The sequence below is a fragment of the Sorghum bicolor genome, chromosome 2 (assembly GCF_000003195.3).
Source record: "Sorghum bicolor cultivar BTx623 chromosome 2, Sorghum_bicolor_NCBIv3, whole genome shotgun sequence".
Taxonomy (NCBI): domain Eukaryota; kingdom Viridiplantae; phylum Streptophyta; class Magnoliopsida; order Poales; family Poaceae; genus Sorghum; species Sorghum bicolor.
The window spans coordinates 662829-689273 of NC_012871.2; the positions used below are offsets into that span (position 1 = coordinate 662829).

Sequence of the window (26445 nt, forward strand, 5' to 3'; positions counted from 1 at the left end):
AGCATCCGCTAGTGACTTGGATGGCTAAACCAAAAGGCCCAAGCTTGACTATTGCCATAAACAAGCCCAAGATTTGAGTATTCGGATATGGATATGATATCGGATGTTGAATATCTGGCGGATACGAACGGATATAAATCCCTCTAAATGGATTCGGTCTTGAATATGGTCAAAAAATATTCGTACCGTTGTCATCCATAGCCCGAGGGCTCAAGCTCTCCTACCCAGGTGGAGTTCCATGGACTAAAGAGACATGAAGATGGGAGGGAAAGAGAGGAAGAGGATGGTCTAGAAAAAGAAGGGAATAAACCTGTGCATCTGTTCCATAAAAGTACTCTATCCCTTTTTGAAATATTCTTTGTTGCATAACACGTCTTCACATTATGAAATAGTTACATAGGCATGTCTTCAATAAAGAGTCTGTCGGCTCTGAATGATGCAAATTCTATAGTTCATCTTTAAAACTAAGGACTCAATTAGTTCAAACTCGACATCATAGTTTGAAAATTTTGGGCAGGGTCACCAGCTGCACCATTGAACCTACATATTCACCAGTTTGGTTCACTTAAATGACCATTGACCAACCCTATAATTGAACTCGTGTGAATTTGATTGGGTTTGTGGCAAACCATTGAACCACTTTTTTTAGTGAACCCGTGATCAGTTTGATGTTTATGCATTAGTTTTGAACCAGAAAATAGTGTTGGTCCATTATCTCATTTTATTATAGGCCATATGTGATGTGTTTAGACATATCATTACATGAATGGTAGAGTTTGATGGAATGCTCCGGTGACATCATCTCCATAATAAATGCAATTATTATGCAGGTTACATAATAATGATAATAACAAATGTAATACTAGAAGAGAATTCACTCACGTGCATCTAGCAAAGAGATCACGTGCCGTAACGCTCCCTCCCACAATACCAGGGACCCATCGGCAAAAAAACACTACTCGTACACACACACACAAAAAGAAATTGCATCACATTCCACACAGCAACAAAAGAGAAAGCAAAAGAAGCGGAACAGAAAATCCGAAAAAGACGAGGGTCCGGCGCGTAAAAGGCGAACAAGTCGTCATCAGAGAAGGGAAGAGTAGCAGCATAGAGAGGCCCCCACCCCCCAAATCGCCAAATCCTCCCCTCCACCGCACGCTGGTTGCGCTTGCGCCCCATCTCCCGCCGCCGCCGGCCGCCGGCGACCGGCCGCCGCCGCCGCCATGGGATCCGACCGCGCCGAGCTCGCGCGCCTCTGCAGCGCCCGCAACTGGTCCAAGGCCATCCGCCTCCTCGACTCCATCCTGGTCCGATCCCCGTCGTCCATCCACGACCTCTGGTATGGCACGCTCTCCCCCGCCCCTTTCCGCGAGATCCCTCCGATCTGCTCTGCCTCCCTGATCCTGACCCCGCCGAATTCGCTCGCAGCAACCGGGCCTTCTGCTACTCCCAGCTCGAGCTCCACAAGCACGTCGTCAAGGACTGCGACCGCGCGCTGCTGCTCGACCCCGCCCTGCTTCAGGCCTACGTTCTCAAAGGTTCGCTTCGCCTATAACTGCTCCCCTCCCCTGTTCAACTCAGTCTTCTGCTCCTCTGCGGCTTGGCTTAGTTCGCCAGGGGTTGGGCTGGCTTGGCTTGGTTGTGGGGGAATTATGTCTGCCTCGTTTAGTTTCTGTTTGGCTGTCGACTAGTCTGCTGCATATCTACTTTTAAGAGTAACAAATAAATTCAAATTCTGTATTGTTAGCTCAGGAACACCGTTTTGAGTGGCTTCAATGCTTAGGATCACTCTTTCCAGATAGTGTGTAGATACACAGTGAATGACATGAGTACCCCTTTCTTTTCCACTCCAAACCAGGCACTCCCCATCTGCATATTACTCAAACTAACATGTTTGGCTTGGAACTCCCTTGGGAAAACACTGAGTGTTTCAGGAACTGGGATCCTTCTCGATAGAAATATGAAACTGCGTTTCCAACTTAACACAAAGATGCGACTGTCCCACTGCATTTTCTTTGAACTCCTTTTTTTTTGTGTAATACGACATGTTATACCTGGATAGCGATCTATCCCTGTACTGAGGACATTAGTCTGAAGCAAGTTTCACCTGTAAGTTTAACGCTGTTGTTTTCTATTACCAGGCAAGGCACTGTCTTCATTAGATAAAAAAGAGGATGCTCTAGCTGCTTGGAAGCAAGGATATGAAATCGCTGTCCGTGACACGACAGACTTGAAACAATTGCTTGAGCTGGAAGAATTGGTTTCTTCTGTTAAAATTTGCGAGACAACCGAGTCTGCAGACCATGTCATGGATTCGTCGACTTGTGATACCAAAGTTGTTATCTCAGAAGATCGTGTTGCTGACAAGTCGCTCGCTGCAACTACAATGGCTGATACAAAAACTGTTGTCTGTGAGGAGGCCATTGGCAGTTCCAAAGTTTCGTCAAATGGTGATACCAAGTTAACGAACTATAATAAAAAAACGGACCATAATAAAGTCTCTAGCAGTCCAGTGAAAGACACCACAGGGACTCAAGCCCCCAAGAAGGCCCCAAAGTCAGATAAGAAAAACAAAGCAAAGGCAGTGAAAGAAATAAATGGCCGAGCTGAAGGTGTAACTGTCAGAACTAGTGCTGATGAAAGCGAAACCATTTTGCTAGATCAAACACTCTTTGCTACAAAAATTTCAAAGGCGTCAAAATCAATAAGCTTGGATTTCCGACTTTCAAGAGGCATTGCACAGGTATCATCCATATTAGAGCATTGACATGCTTCTGTATTTCTCAATAGATGAAAAGAGTTCTGTTACATGTATTATTAGGAGAAGCTAAACTAGAGAATTAAGAGAATCCCAGGCAACATGCTGCAAGAGCCCCTAGGCAGCATGTATACCACATACGGAATATTAAACATGCTAACAATTCAATTATTCAGCATAATGACATTTCTTATAGTATCTGAAGGAATTTTGCTTCAAAAAACATTGTAGAAACATCTAAAAGCTTGCCAAGGCTGTATTTGAAATGCTTACTTAGGAGTGCAGAAAACAAACATTACAACCAATTAGCTACATTTGTTTATTCAAAATGATTTTACTCAGACAAAATATTGTGTAAGGTGCTGACAATATATAGGAGATGCTATATTATTATCTTGACCATAATGGAAGAGTTACATCTTTTTTCAGGTAAATGAAGGAAGGTATGACCAAGCGATATCCATTTTTGATCAGGTTTTGATCTGTTACCATGATTTTTGCTCCATTTTGTATCCTGATGCAAAGAAGGAACCTGATAATTTGCCATTGGCCATTTAGATATTGCGAGAAACTCCTACGTATCCTGAGGCACTGATTGGAAGGGGCACAGCTTATGCATTTCAAAGAGAATTGGATTCTGCTATTTCTGATTTCACTAAGGTAGAACTTTAGATATTGAGTATGCCTTCAGTGTCTATTATAGTAAAATGTAAAATAACCTCTCTTTTTCTTGCAGGCTATACAATCTAACCCATCGGCTGGGGAGGCATGGAAGCGACGGGGACAAGCTCGCGCTGCTTTAGGAGAGTTCAAGGAGGTACACTTCTCTATTTGTCTAAATTTCAAAACTCATGTTGATTGAGTAAACAAACTTACAGCCTGTGTTTAGTCAGTGAGGAAAAAAAGAAACAATAAAGATAATCCAGCAACTCATTTTCAAACATGTATCTATATTACAAATGAATCCTTTACTTTTCAGGCCATTGAAGACTTGACTAAAGCATTGGAATTTGAACCAAATTCTCCTGATATTTTACATGAAAGAGGTTACTTACTCTTGCACTCATAATTGAATTCTTATCGCCATTGATGCCACTTGCCACTTCTCATATATCTTTGGATGGGAACAAAATAGCACCAAGTCTTTATGCTCACCTCATGTCTTTATAGTAATAAAACTGTATAGCTATGCTTCTAGGGCTGGGGCATGCCATCTACTCATTTTTCTGATAGCATATCTTCACTCATTATAGGAATTGTGAACTTCAAATTCAAGGACTACAACTCTGCACTCGAAGATCTTTCGACATGTGTGAAGCGTGACAAGAAGAACAGCTCTGCTCACACTTATTTAGTAAGTAGATGCTTTTCTGCCAAATGTTTCTTTTGCCATTCCCTACTTGGTCCTATAATAAGATGGGGACACTTCCCGTTTGTTCCAGTTACTTCCTTTCACAGTTTCATCCACCATTTTTCCTTAAACAATGGCCATTTCAACTATAATCCTTTTCCCTGTGATTTGTATATATTTGTAATTCAATGGTGTGTCAAACTAAGTGTAAGGAAATATGTTTAAATTTGAGCTATGAAATTTTACGAGACCGTAGAATAACAGCAGCAGCAGCAAAGTGTTTTAGTCTCAATCAAGTTGGGTAGGCAAGATGAAGCTCAACATGACCTACCAATACCAGTAAAGAGGACAAAAGAGTGAACAAGGTATTCGTGACAGTAACAAAATCGTGGAAATTTTGTTCTTCTTGAGCTACCAGTAATAAATAATAAAGAGGGTAAAAGAGTGAACAAGGTATTAGTAGTGGCAACAAGATCATGAAATTTGTGTTCTTCAAAAGCATGCAATTGTACATCTACTGTTGATTTTTGTTAGTTTTCAGGCAGTTACTAATATTATTTTGCTTATGAATTCATAAAAGCAAAACAAGAAAATATAAATATTTGACTCTAAAGATTCTCTTGTTTTGCTGTCAAATAATGTCTTCTTATATATTGTTATAGGGTCTTACGCTTTCATCACTCGGAGAGTACAAACGCGCTGAAGATGAGCATCTCATTGGTTTAAAGTATGACGAGAGTTTCCTTGACTGTTGGGCTCACCTTGCCCAGGTACATTCCATTTTCCAACACTGTGCATTTCCATGTCTTCTGTTCTTGTCTTATATGTATGTAGTTTTTACACATTTCCTTTCATAAGCACATGAAAGCCACACAAAAAAACACAAATATGTATAGTTTTGTGGGTACTGCTGTTCAAGGTTATTAGTAGTTCCAACTATGCACTGTCAGATTCAGCTTTGTACAGTCACTCAATTTTTACGAAAATCACCTGTATGTAATGTTTCTACTTATATGAAGATTGCAGTTTGCATTACTTTGGTCAAGTTTTTGAACTACTTAGTGTCCATTGGATTGCTGACCTCTGTAGCTCACCACATGATTTAGTGCACTGTAGACAGAAGTATTGATTGAGAGTGTAGCAGATCTCTTAGGTAAAATGCAGTGAACAATAAATTTTATTTGGTAGCCTACTCCAGGACTTTTCATGTTTTTAGAAGAGGCAACGGAGGGTCACATATTGTCCATAGTCTGCTGCTACCTTGAATGGGCTTTAACATAGGTTTGTAACCTTGTAATAGACTAATGAAGCGTATGCTTGTGCTTTTGTACTAGTAAACAAGAAGTGGATTTGCTCTTTGGGAATAATTGATTTATTGCTACTGTCGTTTCTTGTGTTGTAGCTTTATCTTGATCTGGCATATCCAGAGAAATTGTTGAACTGCCTTGAGAAAGCTATTCAAGTTGATTCAAGGTATGTAATCAGTTTTGTCATCTGCCCAACTGGATTTTTTAAAATGTATTTAGTCACTTATTTAATTTGTTCGAGTATTTCCCAGGTTTGCAAAAGCATACCATCTTCGTGGAATTCTCTATCATGGAATGGGTCGACATAGGTATCCTTTTTTTTGCTGATTTTGTTTCTTGTTTGTCATAGAGATACTTCTACTTCTAAGTATGGCACTGTTTAACGATGAAACATATTAAGTTGTTTTACTTCTCTGCTGCATGTTAATTGATCTTTGCTTAGGGCTTGTTTGGATGCCTATATATCCACCTCAATCCATTAAATTCCCAACAAACCACTCCAACACACATGGGTTAAGGTAGATACATGGGTATCCAAACAAGGCCTTAGGTGGGTATAATTGTATTTGTACTTTTTAGCCATCGTTTTTTAATGTTCAGAATGGAATCAGCCAATCAGGTGCCTTTTTCTTGCTGGTGTGATACTGGATTTTCTACTGGGATGTTGTTTTCTATGTGATTGCGATGCTTTGTATCTTTTTTGTGCTGAAAATTTGGTGTTTAGGTATTATATAGTTGCACCTGACACAAATGCTAATTAGAGCACAAGTAGGGTTCTGTATTATGTATAGTTATTGGGACCTTGAAATTTTTTCCCCAACGTGATTCACTAAATTATCTACATGCCCAAGCCGTATTTCCATATTGATTCTTCCTTGCTTAGTGCTAGCATCAACAGTTTTGCTTGTACTAGTATCCAAGTGTTCATCTCAGATGCTCATTGGGTAGGTTCCTAAGTTGCTCCTTCACCTTTTCTTTTTGCAGGAGTGCTATTAAAGAATTATCAATTGCTTTGACATATGAAGGTTCAAGTATAGAGTGCCTATACTTACGTGCCTCATGCCATCATGCCATTGGAGAATATAAAGCTGCAGTATGTTACCATTTTTTTTTTGAGCAAGTTACCATTGATTTGGTGAATTAGCATAAACATTCACTGGAGATGATAAGTACCACCTCTGTCCCAAATTATAGGCCGTTTTGGCTTTTCTAGGTACATAGCTTTTGCTTTACACCTAGGCATACAATGTCTAGATACATAATGAAAGTTGTGGATCTAGAGAAGCCAAAACAACTTATAAATTGGAATGGGGAGTATATCTCTCTAGGCTGCGTGCATCATTGGTTGCATACATCTATATCATTATACTACTGGTCCCATGTTCTATTTGAGCAGCGACATGTAGCACTGTTTTTACTTGACTTCTGTTTCTTCATGGTGTTTATTTATTTTATTTCTTTTTTTGTGAAGATAAAAGATTATGATGATGTACTTGATTTGGAACTTGATTCCATGGATAAATTTGTGTTGCAATGTTTGTCCTTCTACCAGGTATGCAATCTTTCCTCTTTCTACCGTGGAGCCTGCTCTTTGTTTCAGATGTCAAAACCATGTATTTCTGTGATAAATTTCAAAGGCATTTGAGTACATGCAAAAAGAATACTTGCTTTCTGTCAATGTCACATTACAAAGTGAGTTAAAATCCCAAGATACAAAACCCTAGCTTACTTACATGCTTGGGAAGTCGCTAACCCATAACTTATCATGAATTTGCAATCCCGTAGAATCACATTGATTAGATACGTAAACCATTATGCTTTTTTTAGGGAAATGCAGGAGTAGGGGAATCCCCTACTGTGGTAGTAAAACATTACACTTGCAGTAGCCATGTTGATCTTATGTTTGTATGGAGCCAAGAGCCAACTTTTTCTTTATGTTGATGATTATATATTCTTCTGGGTGAACTTTCTTCCTCTGTTTTCTTACAAAGACTAGCGTGATCCACTATTACATTTTCTGGCTGTTGCCTCAGCCCCAGTTGCTATTAAATGTGGTCTCTTATTTTTTGGCAGCTTACTATTATTTCAGATTTCATTTACTCTCTTAATTTGTAATAATATTACCGGTTTTTTCTTGCAGAAGGAAATGGCTCTATATATTGCTTCAAAGGCCAATTTGGAGTTCTCTCAGTTCAACATTGATGATGATGTTGACCCACTATTTAAGGTTAAGATTATCCCATGTGCCTGTTGCAATTAATTTGTGGTGCATCAAACCTAAAAAGGGCTTCTATATGGACAACAGGAATATTGGTGCAAACGATTACATCCCAAAAATGTGGCTGAAAAGGTTTATCGCCAGCCACCATTGCGGATCTCATTGAGAAATGGGCGCCTTAACAAGCAAGACTTCAAATTCACAAAGCATCAAACAACCCTTCTTCTAGCTGCAGATTCAATTGGGAAGAAGATTCAATACAATTGCCGTGGCTTCTTACCAAATCAACGTCAGGTATCCCTCTTGAAGCTTTACATTTTCCAATTGCTTCAGCCATCAAGATTATCCGACATGTTATTGTTCAACTGCTCCAGACAGAAGAGTGCTTCACCATGACCCCAATTCCTTTATTTGTTTGAATTATTATTGATTACAATTAAGAATGGAATAGATGTGCACCTAGAATTTTTTTAAGGATAGAACATGACATATTTGAGAGGTTGGCAACAACTGATATGTTAAAGCATCAATCAATTTTGTTTTCATTGATATGCAAGGAATACTGTGTTGAGTTTGTTCTACTGTTGGGTGAACACATAGAATTCTTGTTGAGGATATTACTGAAGGATAAATCAAGCTTGCTGGGAGAATATACGTATGTAGCTTTTTTGTAGCTCACTTATCTGGATAAGTTTTGATGAATGGCCTTTTACTTAGTTGCCTCTACCTCTAGACATTCTAGCAGAGAGCAGTTCTGAACTGCATGATGTTGGTCAGTGATGCGCTTGGCTACTCATTTACGTTTGCTTTTCCCCACTGTGCTATGTACATTTAGAGTTTATATACCAGAGTGCTTCACAGTTTGGGAATTGTGGGATGTCAGAGTTATGTACAGATTATTGATTATTCCATTTAATCTTACATTTTCTAGTTGTCATTTCATGTATTTTAAAATTTATTCCAATACTCTTGCTTTATTGGTGTGTTGTGGTCAAAAGTTTCCTGCTTTGCTGACGTTATGTTTTACTTTTGAAGTACCGCATGGCTGGGTTGGCTGCTATTGAGATTGCTCAGAAAGTGTCCAAGGCTTGGCGCTTTCTAAGGAATCCGAAGAACATTGCAAAGTTAGTTAGGAAAAGGGATAAACTTAACATGAGCCAGAACAGGGGAGGTTATTGTAGCACTAGCACTTTGGCTGGATCTCCAACTTCCAGCCCAAATGAAGACAGGATCTCCTCTGGGATCTCTCTTTCCTGGCAGGATGTCTATAACATTGCTGTTAAGTGGAGACAAATTTCTGAACCTTGTGATCCAGTTGTTTGGGTCAACAAGCTAAGGTGAGCTAAATGCTTGTACAGGGAATACTAAACTGTGTAACAATTTTCTTACTTAACGTTCTCTTTTACCAGTGAAGAGTTCAATTCTGGATTTGGTTCTCATACCCCAATGCTCCTTGGTCAAGCAAAAGTTGTTCGCTACTATCCATATTACCAAAGGTTGGAACATCATCTGTTACTCTGCTATTTGGTTATTTGTAACCACTAATGGTCTACCTAACTGAACTTGATTGGGACTAAAAGAAGGTTGATTTGTTGTCTTTGTATAGTCACTAATGGCCTTGTTTTCTCATACACAGAGTCTTGGAAACTGCGAAGACTATAATGCTTGACTTGAAGTATGTCAATAATGCAGAGGACCGTGCAATTTTTCTTACAGATATTGAGAAGCTGAAAAAGGTAAGCCATGTGGCAGTCTGTCGAGTGGCATGACCTCATGGTCAATATCAATGTCTCCATTTTGTTCTCGGTCACTGTATTAAGTAGACGAAAAGAAGTTGCAAATTCAAACATACCACGACACAAACAGAAACTAGAAACATGCTCAAATGTACACAAGGGTTACTAATTGAACATTTGCACCCCACACAAAAAAAAGACCCAGGAACGCTATCAGTGCAGCAGAGCAGAGAACATTCTTCCTCCATCCCTGCCATGCACCAGAGGTTTGACTTCCTCCTACACTAACCTGATGACAGTATGCACTCTGAGCACTGCCCTCTCAAAGACGCATATGTTCTGTTGTTTCAAAATGATCTTCCATAAACACAAGATGACCATGGAATGAAAACTGCTGTGTTGCTCTTTCACCAGCCTCTTAGTTGCCTTTTGCCACCATTCTGTGAAATCATCTGGTATACCTCCCATTGGAGCAAGAGATTGCAGCCCCATGAGTCTCATTATGCTGAACCTTTTAGCATGTTTTGAAATGGATTGACACATCAGAGTGGTAATAGTATCTGTTTATCGCTCCATTAGATCTATTTCTACATCTCAAGGGCTGATTTCCTTTTGGATGTGTTAAGCAAGATGGCTAGGATTTGATTTATTCTCATAGTAATTTCTCACAGCATTTCGGCACTGTGGAAGTTATGCGCTGTGCTTTCGAAAATCTATGTTCTCATGGGAGATTTTACTCCTGCAGATAGAAGTTGCATCGTCATGCTCAGATTTGTACCATGTAGTTGGTGAGACCTACTGGGTTGCTACAAGATGTGATAGTATGGCATTTCGGGGGTAATTAACTTATTTTACCTACATCAGACTTCATAGAAAGTACTTAGAAAAAGAGTATCACACATTCACACTATCCCTTTGCTTATACATACTAACATAACATGCTTTCTTCAGGAGGCGTCTTGAAGGGACAAGAATTACCACTCAAAACATGTAAGCTTCCTAGACACTTATTTCTGTTTTGGTCTTTGGCTATATTGCTGCTATCCAGCTTACTTGTGTGATGGTACTGCAGGGGCAAGACAGGATTTGATTTTGCAATACGAACACCTTGCACACCATCGAGATGGGAGGAGTATGATGAAGAAATGACTGCAGCCTGGGAGGTACAATTCCGATTTATTGTAATGTTTCTTTTAATGACTTACATTTTTTTTACTAAGAATTGGAGTTTGGAGAAGGTTTGGTATGGATAGCGTTTACAGAGCATGGCATTCCATTCTCCAACTGTACAATGACACACTTCCCATAATACCAAATTTTTTCTTTGATCGCATTTCTAAAGAGTTATCGGACCACACATGTGCTTGAGACTTGTAGTCTATGATGAACCTAAGACATTTGTTGTGATCTGCAGGCTATTTGTGAAGCATATTGTAATGACACAAACCCCACACGAGACCCTGGTATGCTTGATGCTGTGAAGGACGCAATATTACGGATGACATATTACTGGTAATGATCACAACTCTACTGTCCCTCTCTCGTCACTCCAACAAAATGATCCGGATCAATGTGGGGGGGGATTTTGCAGGTACAATTTTATGCCTCTTTCGAGAGGCTCAGCTGTTGTTGGGTACGTAGTGTTGCTCGGTTTATTCCTGGCAGCAAACATGGATATCACTGCCAGCATTCCACCCGATGTCCAAGTTGATTGGGAGGCGATCCTGTCTCCAGACCCTGACACATTTGTTGACGCTATCAAGCCCTGGCTGTACCCATCCACAAAAATAAGCAGGTGCTTGAAAGATTACACGGACGTCAGCATCGCGTTCAACACAACAGGTTCAGTTGTAGCGGCCCTAACTTCTGTTGACCCATAGGTTACAGAATTATATGTCCAAATGTTATAGGTTTGCTTCAGTTGCTAGCGTATTTGTTTCAACAAACACGGAATCAGCTTTGCCTAGTTTGTCGGAATTTTCTCGCAGCTTGCTAAAGTTTGTTTCGGAGTTGTATACAAGCTTGCTGGAATGTTGTTACTTCAGAAAAATAAGAAAATTCATTTTTCATTTCATTGGAACAAGGGTTTTTTTTTTCTTGTAATAAAGAGTATAACACCAATAAGTTTTGCAGTTATGTACTTCATAGATGGCCGTAGATTTTGTTTTGCTGTTAGACTTCAACTCTCTGCGTTCCTGTCAGTCTCGGGTACCTCTCAGTTTAGTTTCAGACACCAGTTACCCAATCCTTGAGTACGAGGGTGACGGTGGAGGGTGGCATCGAACTGCATTCTTGCAGGGGCGCATAAGCTACGGCGCCGGTCGGGCTGAAACTGGAAAGGAAATAGGAAATCAAGCAAGGAAAGGCTGGTTGTTTAGATGCACCCAAAAACCTAAAACTTACAAGATTTTCTATCACATCGAATTTTATGGCATATGTATGGAACATTAAATATAGATAAAAAAGACAACTAATTACATAGTTTACCTGTAAATCATGAGATGAATCTTTTAAACCTAGTTACTCCATAATTTGACAATATTTGTCAAATAAAAATGAAAGTGCTACAGTGTTAAAATCCAAAAAGTTTTTGAATCTAAACAAAGCCTGTTAGCTTAGCTCATCTCATATCCAACACGTAGACGTACTCGTTATTATTACCTTATATAAAAATAGATTTGGATTCACCAATAGGCAATAGCTCATCTCAGATGCCAATGCCATTTACTTGTATGCTTAATCAGACTATCTTATGTACTGATTACATATTGTTCAGCTGCCATCCTGCATCGCCATTCTCACCAATAATCCCCACACGTGCATGACCCGTCGACGAAATGGTGGAACCTGTTCCTGTCCCTGAACACGATCTTCCTCCCCGTCACCTCCGACACCAGCTTCAGCACGGCGTGGCAGTCGGCGCACGCCCGGAGGTTCTTGACGATCTTGATCGCCGTCCCGGGCGGCGTGCTGATGAGGCCGAACGCCAGCGCCAGCTTCTCGCTGTGCACCGCCAGCGCCTGCTCCTTGGCCGCCGTGTCGTCGTCGTCGAGGTCGTGCAGCACCAGCTCGGTCCGCGGCACGTGCCCTCGCGCCCGCGCCATGCCGTTCACCTCCTCCAGCTTGGCGTAGATCTCCGCCGCGCGCGGGTGGCTCCGGTCCCCGGCCACGAACTCCACCACCCGCCGCCCCACCTCCACGGCGCTGCACCCGGGCTCCTTCTGGATGCCGCTCGCCCTCATCATCGCCCGCACCCGCCCCACCTCCCGCCAGTTCCCCGCCGCCGCGTACATGTTCGACAGCAGGACGTACGTGCCGGAGTTCGCCAGCCCGTTGGCCACGAGGTGGTCGGCGATCCGCTGCCCCAGCTCCATGTTCTTGTGCAGCCGGCAGGCGGCGAGGAGCGACGCCCACATCACCGCGTCGGGCTTCGTCCTCGTCATGCTCTGCACGAGCTCGAACGCTTCCTCGACGCGCCCGGCGCGCCCGAGGAGGTCCACCATGCAGCCGTAGTGCTCCACCTTGGGCTCGATGCCGTACTCTTCCGCCATCGACCTGAACAGCTCGCGGCCTTCGTCGACTAGCCCGGAGTGGCTGCACGCGTTGAGCACGCCGATGAAGGTGATGTCGGTCGGCCAGAGCCCCTGCGCCCGGAGCTGGCCGAACGCCGCCAACGCCTCCCGGCTGTGCCCGTGCATGGCGTACCCGTTGACCATGGCGTTCCACGCGACGATGTCCCTGTCGCCGGCGCCGAGGTCCCCGAACACGGCGACGGCGTCCTCCAGGCTCCCGCACTTGTAGTACATGTCGATGAGCGCCGTGCCGACCCTGGCGTTGAGCCGGACACGGCGGCTGCTGCTGTTGGTCACGAACGAGTGGAGCCACCTCCCGGACTCCGCCGTGCCCAGCTGCGCCACCGCGGAGAGCGCCAGCACCACCGACACCTCGTCGGGCTCCACTCCCGACCTCAGCATCCGCCGGAACAGCCGCAGCGCCTCGCTGGGCCGCCCGTGCTGCGTGTACCCGTCCATCATGGCGTTCCAGCAGATGAGGTCCTTGCTGGGCAACCCGTCGAACAGGCTGCGCGCGTCGTCGAGCAGGCCCATCTTGGCGTAGCAGGTCAGCATCGCCGTCACGGACACCACGTGCGGGTCCGGCTGCATCCCGTCGAACAGCACGCGCGCCGCCGCGGCGTCCCCGGCGCGCGCGTACATGCCCAGCAGCGCGGTGGCCACGTACGGTTCGCCGGAGAGCGCCAGCTTCACGGCGTACCCGTGCAGCGCGCGCCCGACCGCGAGGCCGCCGCACGCGGGGAGGGAGGCCGAGAGGGTGTGCGCGGTGGGGAGAAGGCCGTGGGACAGCAGCATCTCCGAGAGCAGCGCCAGCGCCGCGTGGTGGAGGCCCCGCGAGGAGTGCGCGTGGATGGCGGAGGTGTAGAAGACGGCGGTCGGGTCGGGCGTGCGGCGGAGCAGCGCCACGGCGAGGTCCAGCCGGCCGGACGCGGCGTACGCGCGCTGGAGACGGAAGTCCACGGCTTTGTCCTGGTCCACGCCGGCGCGCACCGCCGCGGCGTGGAGCTCGGAGGCGCGGCGCGCGGACGCGCAGCCCGCCAGTAGCGCCGCCGCGCGGTCCGCCGTGAGGACGCCATGCTGGACACCGCCGGACGGGTGTCTGGTCGATGACGGGGAGGGGAGCACGGCGGCTGCGGCGGCGGTGGACATGGGATAAGCTGAGTGGCCCGTAGCTTATCTTCACTGAGCTGCCGTGAAAGGCGCCAAATGCATCGGTTAACAGAGGACGGGGTCTTGTTTGGAACTTAAATAAAATAGTAAAATTTAAGTTTTAAAATATAGTGAGAAAAATACTTAATTTATGGATGAAATTTGCACAACTAACTAGGTAATGTCCAGTTTTATAAAATACAGATTTACATAACAGAGTGTAGAAGTGGCAGACACATTCATCATCATTTGAGAAATGACAGAAAGCAAAGCAACCAACTGAATTGCATCCACAAAAGTTTTTGTGTGCTTCATTTGCTGCAGTATTCACCTCCAGGGCACACCACAATCAACACGGCGGCCAAAGCCAAATCAAATAATTTAACAAATATATATTGTAATTCCCATTGATGCACTACCAGAGTTACACCATTACTCAGTTCAAAAAGATACCAGAGATCAATAACCAAGTACCACAAGTACTCGCACCATCTCAACACATTCCAGGTAAACCCAAAACCACAGATAACTTAAACGCCTATGTATGTATCTCAACTTGGCTTGTCAACTCCAAGCACAAGACAACAGGTATTGCCCACAAACAGCCGGAGCGAAGCAGCAGCTTTAGTTCTTGCCCCCAATCTCCTTGACAGCACAGATCTGTTCCTCGCCCATGGCAGACATCACGGTCAGGAGGATGTCCTTTCCTTCATCATATCCACTCTTGATCTGCAGATGCCAAGTAAAGTGTATAAGAGATTTGGGATAGCGCGGTAGAGGCAATAGGCTTGTGTGGCTAACTGACCTGGGCTTGCAGAGCTTCATCACTGGGAAGCTTGGTGTCATCCTTAGTGTTGCCACTCTCAGTCAAAAGGCTGACCTGTAAAATGCCCTCATCGATTGTTATAAACTAGAAGGTATTGCCAAAAAGACAAAGTTGAATGGAAAGACAGAAAGGCCAGGTTGGAATGGAAGCAAACGCACAAATCCATCTTCAGAAATGTCAATCAGCTGATACTCAACACGGTTAACATGTGGAACCTGTACAATGCAGGCATGAGACAAAAGGTTACGAAATTTTGTTCTGTGCACTTAACTGAACGAGCAACACGAGGAGTGATACTGATAGCTTACGTCACAGTTGTGAGAAGAAGGAACAATATCCTCAAGCTTCTTTCCAGTGAAAATGTCAATTCCAACAAAGTGGCACTTGGCATGGCCATGCTTCCCAGTCTTGGAAGTGGAGACCTCAACAACCTAACAAAGCAAATACCAAAATTATTGTCAGATCAAGGCTTGCTTGATCAAACATGAGTATCATGCTAAAAGAGCTCACAAATCTAATGAGAGAATCAAGCCAGAAAGGACATGAAGTAATAAAAATGGCATTCTAGTTATCATCCCCAACATAGGATAGTAAGAAAAATATTGAAGCCCAGTAATGACAACATGTATAATCAAGCTAGAAACTAATGACAGGAAAGTTGAATCGCACCTATCAACTCATACCAACACAAACGGATGATACCTCCAAACAAAAACTCATCAATGATGGACGCTGCTACAAATAGCAATTATGTGGATGCAAAAGTTTCGGGAGCAAAAAAGAACTCAGATGTATATGTGGATGAAAAGGTGCCAGGAGCCAAAAAAAAAAAGAACTAGTTTAACCACCGTTGTATATGTGGATGGAAAGTTCCCAGGAGCCATAAAAAAAACTAGTTTAACCACTGTTGTATGTAGAACCAACCATAACATTCAGAACAACGAAACAACAATCCCTAGTTTAAGTTTGCTTTCTCACCAACCTTGCAGGACCTTATTGTCTCATAAATAAATATCAAACGAAACATCTCTTGGGGACAACTATGCGATATTTTGACATGGATAGCTTGCTGATCCACAAGGCTGTCTAGTTCTTCACTCATCAACATTAAGTACAAAAATTGTGTAGACATATTCAGAGAACCAGACATACAGAACCACCACAGGGAAATAGCCCCATGGTCCAGATGGAAATTGTTGCAAAATTGAAACCTTACTAAACGCACCAAGCAAAAGAACAAATCTTTATCCGACAGAGCAGCACTGTAAGACAATGATATAGATATCTATCCACATCTGCAGCAAAAGTCCTCTCGCGGGTGGCTGTAGCAGATCTAGCACTTTAAGCGTCTCTAACTAACCGCAAGTTTCAGGTCTCAGAAATCGCTACGGGGATAAGAAAAGGTGCTTCCAGCAGGAAAGCATTTTTTCCCCCAACAACGGATCCAGCACGCACTTGAAGCGTCTCTAAATCCACAAGCTAACCGCAAGTTTCAGAGCTGAGAAATCGCTATGGTAATGAGAAAAGGCTTCCCAACAGGAAAGCATTTATTTTCCCCCCAAACAACAGAACAAGCCATGAGATCAACTGCATGCCTTAACACACACGCGACAGAGTGGGGGATGGTGAATCTCACCTTGCAGGGACGGTTCTTGATGACGATGTAGCCGTTCTTGCGGATGGTGCCGGCCTGCTGCGGGTACGTCTTGGAGGCGCCGGCGTCGGCCTTGGACTCGAAGTGGTGCTCCTCGGAGTCCGACATCTCCGGGAATCTTTCAGGGATCCTGTAGAAACCAGTAACAGAAGTAGCAAGAAGAAGAGATCAGGAAAAGAAAAAGAGCATATAGAGCTGATAAATTTTGAAGAGATCTGAATCTAGGAGGAACACGCTGGTCGCTGCTCACCGGCGGAGAAGTTGGGGGAGGAGATTTTTGCAGGACGGATCCGCGACCGCAAGGCTAGGGTTCTACAGCTCGGGTTCTGCCAGATTTTTATCTGAGGGCGACGGCCGACGGGATGCGGATTGGGACGGGTATTGGGCTGTCTCTCGCGATGGGCCCAGCCCATGTCGATTTGGATGGGTATCTGAGGAACCCGTTAGAGGCCCATTGAGGTCTTGTGGTGGACCTTCGTCTTTTTTTTTTTTCCATGAAACCTTGACCATCTTTGCTACTGGCTGCTATCTTCTATTCAATCTTCCACGTGAAATGGTTTTCTAACCTGGAGATGAAACTGGTATATGATGAAACGGTACCATATTATGATATAAAATAGAAATCTGTTCGGTCAAAAGTTTTTTATAAGTGACAATCAAAAATTGCCATGAAGTTAGTTGAAAAAATAACAACTTTGTTAACCGATTTAAGATATGATAATAATCTCAACTCAGTTTGACCAATAAAGAATATAATCATGAAACTTTTTCTCTAAATCAGACTAGCTGTATATTAGATTGGGTACGAATCTTATCTCCTCCACATCAGCATATGTCTAGCTATAAACCAATTATTTTGCATGCTCTTAATAGAGGGTGTAATAGGGAGGCAATAATTGGTTAGCGTGGCATGGTGTGGCCAGTCGGCCAGACGAGGCCACGAGAGGCAAAGGTGGATAGAAAGTACCCTTTGCTACAATGCAGCCCTCGATGAGGCTTGAGCCAAAGCATGTATCGGTGCTTCAGTCACCACCTTTGATATGGCGAGCACTCAGGCCTGGTTCAGTTTGTGATTTTTTTTTTGTTTTTTTGGTTACTGTAGCATTTGTTTGTATGTGACAAATATTATCCAATTACAGAGTAACTAGGTTCAAAAGATTCGTCTCGTAAATTATAGACAAACTGTGCAATTAATTTTTATTTTCGTTTATATTTAATATTTCATGCATGTGTACAAAAATTCGATGTGATGGAAAATCTCACACTTCGGAGATCTGGATCCAACTTCACGTGAGCCTGCATTTGCGTGCTCAGAGAGACATGAAAATGCAAATGCAACACAAGGAGACGTGTTTCCTTTACTTGCTCTGCTGTAAATTAGAGGAGGACGACGAACAGAGATATATATAGGTTGGCAAGCAGGGGAGCACCCTGAGAAACGAAAAGAAGCTTGACTGGTAAAGACTTGGAGAGAAGAGTGGGCGTTCCAGCAGGGAAGTTGCTGCCCATGACCATGAGCAAGCAAAGCAATATGCAAATAAAGCAAAAGGGAGCTCATCACATGGCCATGGTGGCTTTGTGAGATATGAGATAGATATGTGTGTGGAGTGGAGCCAGCCAAGAAAGTAGATGATCAGTCGAACGTCGTAAAGGCACACTGATGAGTGATGCTACACGTTGCTGCTAAACTTCAGTGGCATTGTCGGAAACAAAGGAGCAGATGGCCCGGCATCTCCTCGGCTCGCTCGCCTCACATGATGGCCAAGCCTAACTAATAACTGCCCCCTCTTTCCTCCTATCATGCACACAGGTCTCTCATCTCTCTTGGATGTTTATAGTTGGTGTATTTGTATCATTAAAGAAGCTACTAACAAGCTTTTGTGCCTTTATACCATTACCACTAGTTCACTATCCACCACTCCCAATGTTTTTTTACATGTTGTATTAGTTTTGTCCCAAAATTAAATGTATTTATCTTTGACAATTAATTTCAAAATTTTATATAAGTTAACAACACAAGATTTATATTCCTAGATATTCACTATAAGAAACACTTTCATAATATATACTTCACATGTTGTGAAACCATGTGGCTTTTTTTAAGAAGCTACTAACAAGCTTTTGTGCCTATATACCATTACCACTACTTCACTATCTACTATGCCCTATGTTTTTTACATGTTCTGTATTAGTTTTGTCCCAAATTAAATATTTTTATCTTTGACTATCAATTTTAAAAATTTACATAAGCTAACGACACCAGATTTATATTTGCAGATATTCACCATAAGAAATACTTTCATAATATATACTTCACATGTTGTGAACCACGTGGCTTTTCCCTAAATCTGATCATCTAATAGAATATCTAGAAAATGAATAGAGGGGGTAGTAACGAATCTTTGAGACGGTGAATCTTGCACAAGGCGGGTATTGTTGTATCTACAACTATTATAATTAATGTGTAAGATGGTCCATTGCTGAAGTTGTTCGTGTCTTTCCTCTCGTTGCATTGATGGTTTACATTATTATTTTGTTAAAAATTCAAGTAATTGTGAGTTTTTATAAGTTAAATTTCTTTGGCATCGACTAAGAATGTAGAAAAGTATACCTGTATATCCACAATAACAAAGAAATGCACTACTAAAACATAGTAGTTGATGGTGGCTTTAATGGAACTAGTTTCATTTTATAGATAGATGTTCATGTATTTTGCAAAAAGAAATCTAAAGCTAGAGAATTATGATTTAAGAAAAACTTAAACAATCTTATATATTTTTAGGAGGTGTAAGGGCGTCTCTAATGGCTAGCTATTATGGCGTGGGTAATGAAAAAATAGGAGAGAGAGTAGTCACTAGCAACAAATAAATAACGGATCTATTTCACGGAGTCCAAGAATATGTGGGAGGGACATGTTGGTCCAATAATACATAAAAATATAGAAAATAGTATTTACTTTTATCTCTCACCTCCACATCAGCTAGCTACGTAGCTAACATTGTTGTGGACGCCCTAATTGGTGAGACTAATACTTCCTTCGTACCCGTTTTAGTTGACGTTCTAGGTGGCTTGAGCGTTTTCACGAAGCTTGACGTTCTGGCCGCGCGGGGTTCCGGCTGGACCTGTTTGCCCCTGTCTTTTCGTTGCCCACGCACGGTCCATGCGTGGCTCCAGGATTTTCTCCGCTTGAGGAGGCCGTCATGGCGCCACACCCAGCCGCTCGCATGGAAAAAAAAACCATACAAATTGAAGCAACAAGCAAAAAGAGTGGTCCTACTAGGGATTGAACCTAAGTCACAACACTCTAGCCTATGTGCACTAGCCTATAAGCACCCGCAACCATATTTATTAGGAATAGATATGGAAAACTAACCTCTAATTAATCATTTCTTGGTTATTACAATCATATTCTAAACATCAAGAATTATGGATACAGAGGAGCATATGCGTATAGTGTAATTAATGAGCTTTCACCATATAAACGTTGCACAGTGACCAAAAAGACCCAAATGCTAACAACCAGGCATGACTTAAGAGTTGCAATGAGACCAACAACACATATCAATTCGGAGATGAAAATAAATGAGTTGTGGTACCGCCCGCCGGGAGTCACAGCCATCATGTTTTTTTTTCTTTTTTTTGCTTTGGACGAATTGAAACGTGTGCATAGAAAGAAAACCATCTGATTGGTTATAAATATCATCCATGTGGAAATAAATTAAAAGAATGCTTTGGGTACCGTAGGTTGCTTGCTTCTGAAACACCCCATGGCTTAAATGAGCAACCATGCATCCAGTTAGGTAGGAAGGAAAAGGAAAAAAAGGCCTCTGAATTGGTTAGAGCACTCCCAATTCAAGACTCTATCATAGAGTCTAAGATAATTAATTACATATTATTTATAGTATTTTGCTGATGTGGCAACATATTTATTGAAGAAAGAGGTAGAAAAAATAAGACTCCAAGTCTTATTTAGACTCCAAGTCCACATTGTTCGAGGTAATAAATAACTTTAGACTCCATGATAGAATCTGCATTGTGAGTGCCCTTATGCAGTGCTCGAAGAGCCAACAAGCTAGTAGCAATCTCTCCCTAGTGCAAAAAAAGAAGAAGATATAATTCTCTAATAGTGTTCGGTTGAACTGATTTAAGTTTAGCTACTATATAAAAGTAAAAGTAAACAGGTATAATTAAATGTATTATGAAATATATTTGTAATGTTGATACTATTTTTCATAAATTAAGATAAATTCTAATCTGTCACTCTAGCTAAATATATCGATATAGAATTGCACCGTAGAACGAAGTTAGTACGTTAGAGCATCCCCAACCGTTTTGCAAATAAGCTTTGCATTCATGTATTTGCAAAAAAGTCTTAAAAACACTTATCCAACGGTTTGGCATTTAGACTTTGCAATTTTGTTAACTTGGCCAAAAGAGAGGAAGGATTGGCATATATGCCAAACCTGTTCACACTTGGCATTGGGAAATTGGCGCGAAGTGATTAATGCCAAACCATTGGAGATTGCTTCTTTTCACCTTTGCCATATTTTTTTGAGACTTGACAAACTCTCTCATTTGCCAAACCAATTATGCAAAACGGTTGGGGAGGCTTTACAACAACATCACAAGAAATTTTTTGAACACTTATCCGCGCTGCCACACACTTCGACGGCGCCACCACCAATCTTGTGTACGTACTGTCTGTGATTCAGCCATTAATTGGGCATTGCTTTGTCTAGCGCTAAAACCATCGAGCACTACACTTTTGGAGAATATTGATCTATACTTTCCTCAGCCTGGTCACAGAGAGTGCAGTTGGCCATTGTACTGTACATACGAACAAATGATGATGGATCGAGTGCCAATCAAGCTAGCACTGTTCGAGCCTTCCAGGTGATGCTCAATTGACTGACTGTACGAAATGATGAATCCATGACCATGGCATGAGTCTATGACATGTGTATATGTACCATATGGTTAATTACTTCATTAATCTCTCTGTCTCAAAAAAAATTGTAGTTCTCTTTCTCTGATGGAGTTAAACAATTTTAATTTTAATCAAATAAAAAAACTAACTTTAGATTAATGATGCAATGTATTTTTACTGTATTCTATGCAATGTATTATTTTCTATAAATTTAGTTAAAATTATGAAAAAAATAGATTTTTTTAAGTGGGACTTCACACATGTACGCCGTGGAAACGTGTGAATCCGTGCTAATAGTTATACTGACAGATGAATAAATCCAATCCAGCTCCTCTTTCTCTGCCTCTGCATCTGGAGTGTTCTTTGGCAATAGATCAGCAGAGATCACCAACTCAGCTCGTCGTCACTCTGCTACACCCTTCACTACTGTCCCGTCCGTCGGTTCCAATTCGTCCCCACCCACCACCACCACCACCCCACTGCTGATAGATAGCTCAGCCAGCTCCTCTCTTCCTCCTCCAGCTCATCTCATCCGCCCGGGCCACCTCGCTCCCATCCCATCCGTCCCAACCAACCACAGCCAGCAAGCAGATCAGAGGAATGGCGGCGACGCGGCTGGCGCTTGCCCTCCTGCTGGCGGCGGCGGTGGCTGCGTCGCAGCTGCCGGCGGCGGCGGTGGCGGCCAACTACACGGTGGGCGACGAGAAGGGGTGGAACCCGGACGTGGACTACACGGCCTGGGTGAAGAAGCACAAGCCCTTCTACAAGGGAGACTGGCTCAGTAAGCTGCTGCTTCTTCTTGTTGTTGTTGTCCATGGCTCCATGCATGCATGGAAGGATAGTCCCATCCCATTCCCATGGATCCATGACTGATTGCTTGGTGTGCTTGCAGTCTTCCAGTACCAGAACGGTCGGTCGGACGTGGTGCAGGTGGACGAGGTCGGGTACGACAACTGCGACAAGGCCAACGCGCTGAGCAGCTACAGCAAGGGCAGCACCTACGCCTTCCAGCTCAAGGAGGCCAAAGACTACTACTTTATCTGCAGCTATGGCTACTGCTACCACGGCATGAAGGTCCATGTCACCGCCAAGTCCTCCGGATCCGGCTCTTCCTCCTCCGGATCCGGCTCCGGCTCCGGCTCCTCTTCCGGTGACGATTCCTCTGACTCCTCTGATGACGACTCCTCCTCCGATGACTCGCCCTCTCCGCCCGCCAAGAAGTCCAAGGCCAAGTCCTCCAGCGCCGCCGCGCCACCGCCGTCGCTCCTCGCCGCCACGCCCCGCGCCGCCGCCATTACCGCCGCCGTGGCTCTGCTCCTCAACAGGATGCTCTGATCTGATCTGAGGAGTGGTCAGTCGGTTCAGCTGGCTCCAGATCTTCTGTGCTGATGAGTTTGTGGTGCTACACCTACACTACAGTTTTCTTCTTCTTTATTTGTAGGTTTCTATTAATTTTTTCCTTGAGATCGATGATCTCTACTACTACTAGTAGTTTTTTTCCTGCTTCTTGAATTGATTGCGTGATTATTGGTTGGTTCTTGCTTCCATCTCTCTCTCTTGCTTCTGTCGTAGTCCAGTTCAGTTTGTTGATGCAGTTTGCAGACCAGATGATGATTAATTAGTATAATGTCAAGTGTGAATGAAGTGCTCTATTTATTTAGTATTATAACTACACGTAAGCCTTGTTTAGATCCAAAAAGTTTTTGGATTTCGACACACTAGCATTTTCGTTTTTATTTGACAAACATTGTCCAATTATGGAGTAACTAGGCTCAAAAGATTTGTCTTGCGATTTACAGGCAAACTGTGTAATTAGTTTTTGTTTTCATCTATATTTAATGCTCCATGCATGTGCCGCAAGATTCGTTGTGACGGGGAATCTTGAAAAGTTTTTGGTTTTTGGGGTGAACTAAACAAGGCCTCTAGACCATAAATCATACTGCTACACACTGTTATTGTTTATTTATTTGTTGATGAGTAAAAAATACTCTACTCTCTCCGCTTTTTTATGGTTTTATTATTTCATTTTATTTATTAGTCTGATGATAAGGGCATTGATGAGATGCATCCATGCAGATGCAGGGCAGGGCAGCCATGGCCTTGTTTAGTTCCAAATTTTTTTGCAAAACAGGTACGGTAGCACTTTCGTTTGTTTGTGAAAAATATTGTCCAATCATGAATTAACTAGGCTTAAAAGATCTGTCTCATCAATTCCAACCAAACTATGCAATTAGTTTTTATTTTCATCTATATTTAATACTCTATGTATGCGTCTAAAGATTTGATGTGACGATGTGACTGGAGAATCCGAAAAATTTTGCAAATTTTTTTGAACTATAGAGCACCATGTCCGTCCATGTGCCTCTGTTGTGCCTGCCTGCCTGCTGCTGCTTTGTTTACAGTTGATTATGAGTCACTGACCCTTTGCTTTGCATTTGCTGCCTCGTCAGCACACCACGTGCACGTGCTGATGTGCACCGACACCCGCCACACACTGTTCCAGGCTTCCAGCACTGTTCACTTAGAACTTATCTACCGTGTTTTTGGTACTTTTAGGCCTTGTTTAGTTGGCAAAATTTTTAGGTTTTGGACACTGTAGCACTTTCGTTTGTTTGTGGCAAATATTGTCCAATCATAGACTAATTAGAGTCAAAAGATTCATCTCGTGATTTACAGATAAACTGTGTAATTAGTTTTTGTTTTTGTCTAAATTTAATACTCCATGCATGTGTCGTAAGATTCGATGTGACGAGGAATCTTAAATTTTTTTGGGAACTAAACAAGGCCTTAGCTATCAGCAAAGCTAGCTTCAATGATTTCACTTACTACACCATCATTCAATTCCTGGTTTAGTTGCATAAAAAACTAAAAACTTGATTTTCCATCGTATTGAATCTTGCAGCACGTGGATAGAGCATTAAATATAGATAAAAATATAACTAATTGCATAGTTTGACAGTAATTTGTGAGATGATTTTTTTAAGTCTAATTAGTTTATAATTAGACAATAATTAACAAATACAAACGAAAGTGCTACAATGTCCAAAATCCAAAAAGTTTTTAAATCTAAACAAGGCCTAAAATTGTAGTAGTGCTATTCATAGAGAAGTGTTCTTTCCTCTATTCTCACGAAATAAATTAGGATGCCGAAAAAGCTATATTTTGTGGTTTCTCCGGATCCAACTCCTCTGTATAGAATCAGAGTAAGAGGGAGTCCTGCCAAATAATGATCTATAGACATCCATATAATGTGATTTGTTCTTTTTTGCATAGGTTGGTTTCAGGTTGTACTTTTGTGGAGATAACTATGTATATAGTTCCATAATTATTCGTCTCTTGGACAAGGCTCAAGTTATGCTTTAGATATAACTTCTAAACATTGTATTCCTAAGACAGAGACGACATGCTGCATAATGTGTTTTTCACTTACTACACCATCATTCAATTCCTGATTTAGTTGCATAAAAAACTAAAAACTTGATTTTCCATCGTATTGAGGCCTTGTTTACTTCCAAAAAGTTTTGCAAAATAGGAATAGTGACACTTTCGTTTGTATTTGACAAATATTATTCAATTATGGACTAACTAGGCTCAAAAGATTCGTCTCGTCAATTCCGATCAAACTGTGCAATTAGTTTTAATTTTTATCTATATTTAATACTCCATGCATACGTCTAAAGATTTGATGTGACGGGGAATCTGAAAAATTTTGCAAAATTTTTCAGGAACTAAACAAGGCCTGAATCTTGCAGCACATGTATAGAGCATTAAATATAGATACAAATACAACTAATTGCACAGTTTGAGAGTAATTTGTAAAATGAATTTTTTGAGTCTAGTTAGTTTATAATTGGACAATAATTAACAAATATAAACGAAAGTGTTACAATGTCCGAAATCCAAAAAGTTTTTGAATCTAAACAAGGCCTAAAATTGTAGTAGTGCTATTCATAGAGAAGTGTTCTTTCCTCTATTCTTACGAAATAAATTAGGAGGCCGAAAAAGCTATATTTTGTGGTTTCTCCGGATCCAACTCCTCTGTATAGAATCAGAGTAGAGGGAGTCCTGCCAAATAATGATCTATAGACATCCATATAATGTGATTTGTTCTTTTTTGCATAGGTTGGTTTCAGGTTGTAATTTTGTAGAGATAACTATGTATATATAGTTCCATAATTATTCGTCTCTTGGACAAGGCTCAAGTTATGCTTTAGATATAACTTCTAAACATTGTATTCCTAAGACAGAGACGACATGCTGCATAATGTGTTTTTCTTGATTTCTTTTATTCATTATGGAACTAGCAGAAAGAGTATATGACAAAAATTAACTTCAACACAGTCACTTGAGCCACCCAATTCCCTTAAGCAAATTAATATATAATTTAAGACCAATATAGATTACAGTCCTGTACTAGGTGCTTTCAAACAAGTCAGGACCCACATGTCACACTCACACCCAACAACCTTTCTGATTTTGGCACGGTCACATTTTGGACATTTCCAGAATCTGGCGTGGCATGACAGGGACACCAACTATATACAGGCAGTTTAAACACAATTTCACAAAGAAGAAATAAATAGAGAAAGCGCAAATATCATTAGTATTTTAGTCGGTTCAATTTTACAGGTGTAAATGAACTATGTGAACAGTGAACTGTTCGGGTGTATAATGCATACTAAGGCCTTGTCTAGATCACCCCAAAATTCAAAAACTTTTTAAGATCTTCCGTCACATCGAATCTTGCGGTATATGCATGGAGCATTAAATATAGACGAAAACAAAAACTAATTGCATAATTTGTCTATAATTTACGAGACGAATCTTTTGAGCCTGCTTAGTGTATAGTTGAATAATAATTATTAAATACAAATGAAAGTGCTAAGTATCAAAATCAAAAAAAAATTCGAAACTAAACAAGACCTAAGTTAAATTTTTGTTAAG

At 42.0% G+C, this 26445-nt stretch overlaps 4 protein-coding genes across 4 annotated transcripts; 2 read left to right on the forward strand and 2 right to left on the reverse strand.

Moving 5' to 3' along the window:
• On the forward strand, window positions 1125-11515 carry LOC110432820 (suppressor of RPS4-RLD 1). The gene is made up of 23 exons (XM_021453692.1): window positions 1125-1342; window positions 1432-1541; window positions 2145-2746; window positions 3191-3235; window positions 3320-3421; window positions 3498-3578; window positions 3741-3807; window positions 4015-4115; window positions 4775-4882; window positions 5515-5585; window positions 5671-5727; window positions 6404-6512; window positions 6891-6971; window positions 7560-7646; window positions 7725-7931; window positions 8673-8974; window positions 9047-9133; window positions 9274-9373; window positions 10119-10210; window positions 10325-10363; window positions 10446-10536; window positions 10788-10885; window positions 10965-11515. Exons 1-23 carry the CDS (start codon window positions 1227-1229, stop codon window positions 11251-11253), a joined length of 3042 nt encoding a protein of 1013 aa, XP_021309367.1. The 5' UTR covers window positions 1125-1226; the 3' UTR covers window positions 11254-11515.
• Window positions 11989-14298, reverse strand: LOC8054512 (pentatricopeptide repeat-containing protein ELI1, chloroplastic). The gene has a single exon (XM_002461272.2). The coding sequence runs from the start codon at window positions 14092-14094 to the stop codon at window positions 12172-12174; it is 1923 nt and encodes a 640-aa protein (XP_002461317.1). The 5' UTR covers window positions 14095-14298; the 3' UTR covers window positions 11989-12171.
• LOC110432363 (eukaryotic translation initiation factor 5A-like) lies at window positions 14446-16963 on the reverse strand. The gene is made up of 6 exons (XM_021452606.1): window positions 16825-16963; window positions 16557-16704; window positions 15229-15351; window positions 15079-15135; window positions 14900-14974; window positions 14446-14823 (listed from the first exon to the last, which is right to left on the reverse strand). Exons 2-6 carry the CDS (start codon window positions 16680-16682, stop codon window positions 14719-14721), a joined length of 486 nt encoding a protein of 161 aa, XP_021308281.1. The 5' UTR covers window positions 16683-16704; window positions 16825-16963; the 3' UTR covers window positions 14446-14718.
• On the forward strand, window positions 21872-23151 carry LOC8054513 (mavicyanin). Its single transcript, XM_002459177.2, has 2 exons — window positions 21872-22282; window positions 22394-23151. The coding sequence occupies exons 1-2, from the start codon at window positions 22102-22104 to the stop codon at window positions 22834-22836; spliced, it is 624 nt and encodes a 207-aa protein (XP_002459222.1). The 5' UTR covers window positions 21872-22101; the 3' UTR covers window positions 22837-23151.

Coding starts and splice junctions, on each gene's coding strand:
- LOC8054512 (XM_002461272.2), bottom strand. CDS start 14,094: ATGTCCACCGCCGCCGCAGCCGCCGTGCTCCCCTCCCCGTCATCGACC.
- LOC110432820 (XM_021453692.1), top strand. CDS start 1,227: ATGGGATCCGACCGCGCCGAGCTCGCGCGCCTCTGCAGCGCCCGCAAC. Junction 4,883..5,514: donor GTTGGGCTCACCTTGCCCAG/GTACATTCCATT, acceptor CTTGTGTTGTAG/CTTTATCTTGATCTGGCATA. Junction 10,364..10,445: donor AGAATTACCACTCAAAACAT/GTAAGCTTCCTA, acceptor ATGGTACTGCAG/GGGCAAGACAGGATTTGATT.
- LOC110432363 (XM_021452606.1), bottom strand. CDS start 16,682: ATGTCGGACTCCGAGGAGCACCACTTCGAGTCCAAGGCCGACGCCGGC. Junction 15,352..16,556: donor TCAAGAACCGTCCCTGCAAG/GTGAGATTCACC, acceptor TTGCTTTGTTAG/GTTGTTGAGGTCTCCACTTC. Junction 14,824..14,899: donor ATGAAGCTCTGCAAGCCCAG/GTCAGTTAGCCA, acceptor TGGCATCTGCAG/ATCAAGAGTGGATATGATGA.
- LOC8054513 (XM_002459177.2), top strand. CDS start 22,102: ATGGCGGCGACGCGGCTGGCGCTTGCCCTCCTGCTGGCGGCGGCGGTG. Junction 22,283..22,393: donor CTACAAGGGAGACTGGCTCA/GTAAGCTGCTGC, acceptor GTGTGCTTGCAG/TCTTCCAGTACCAGAACGGT.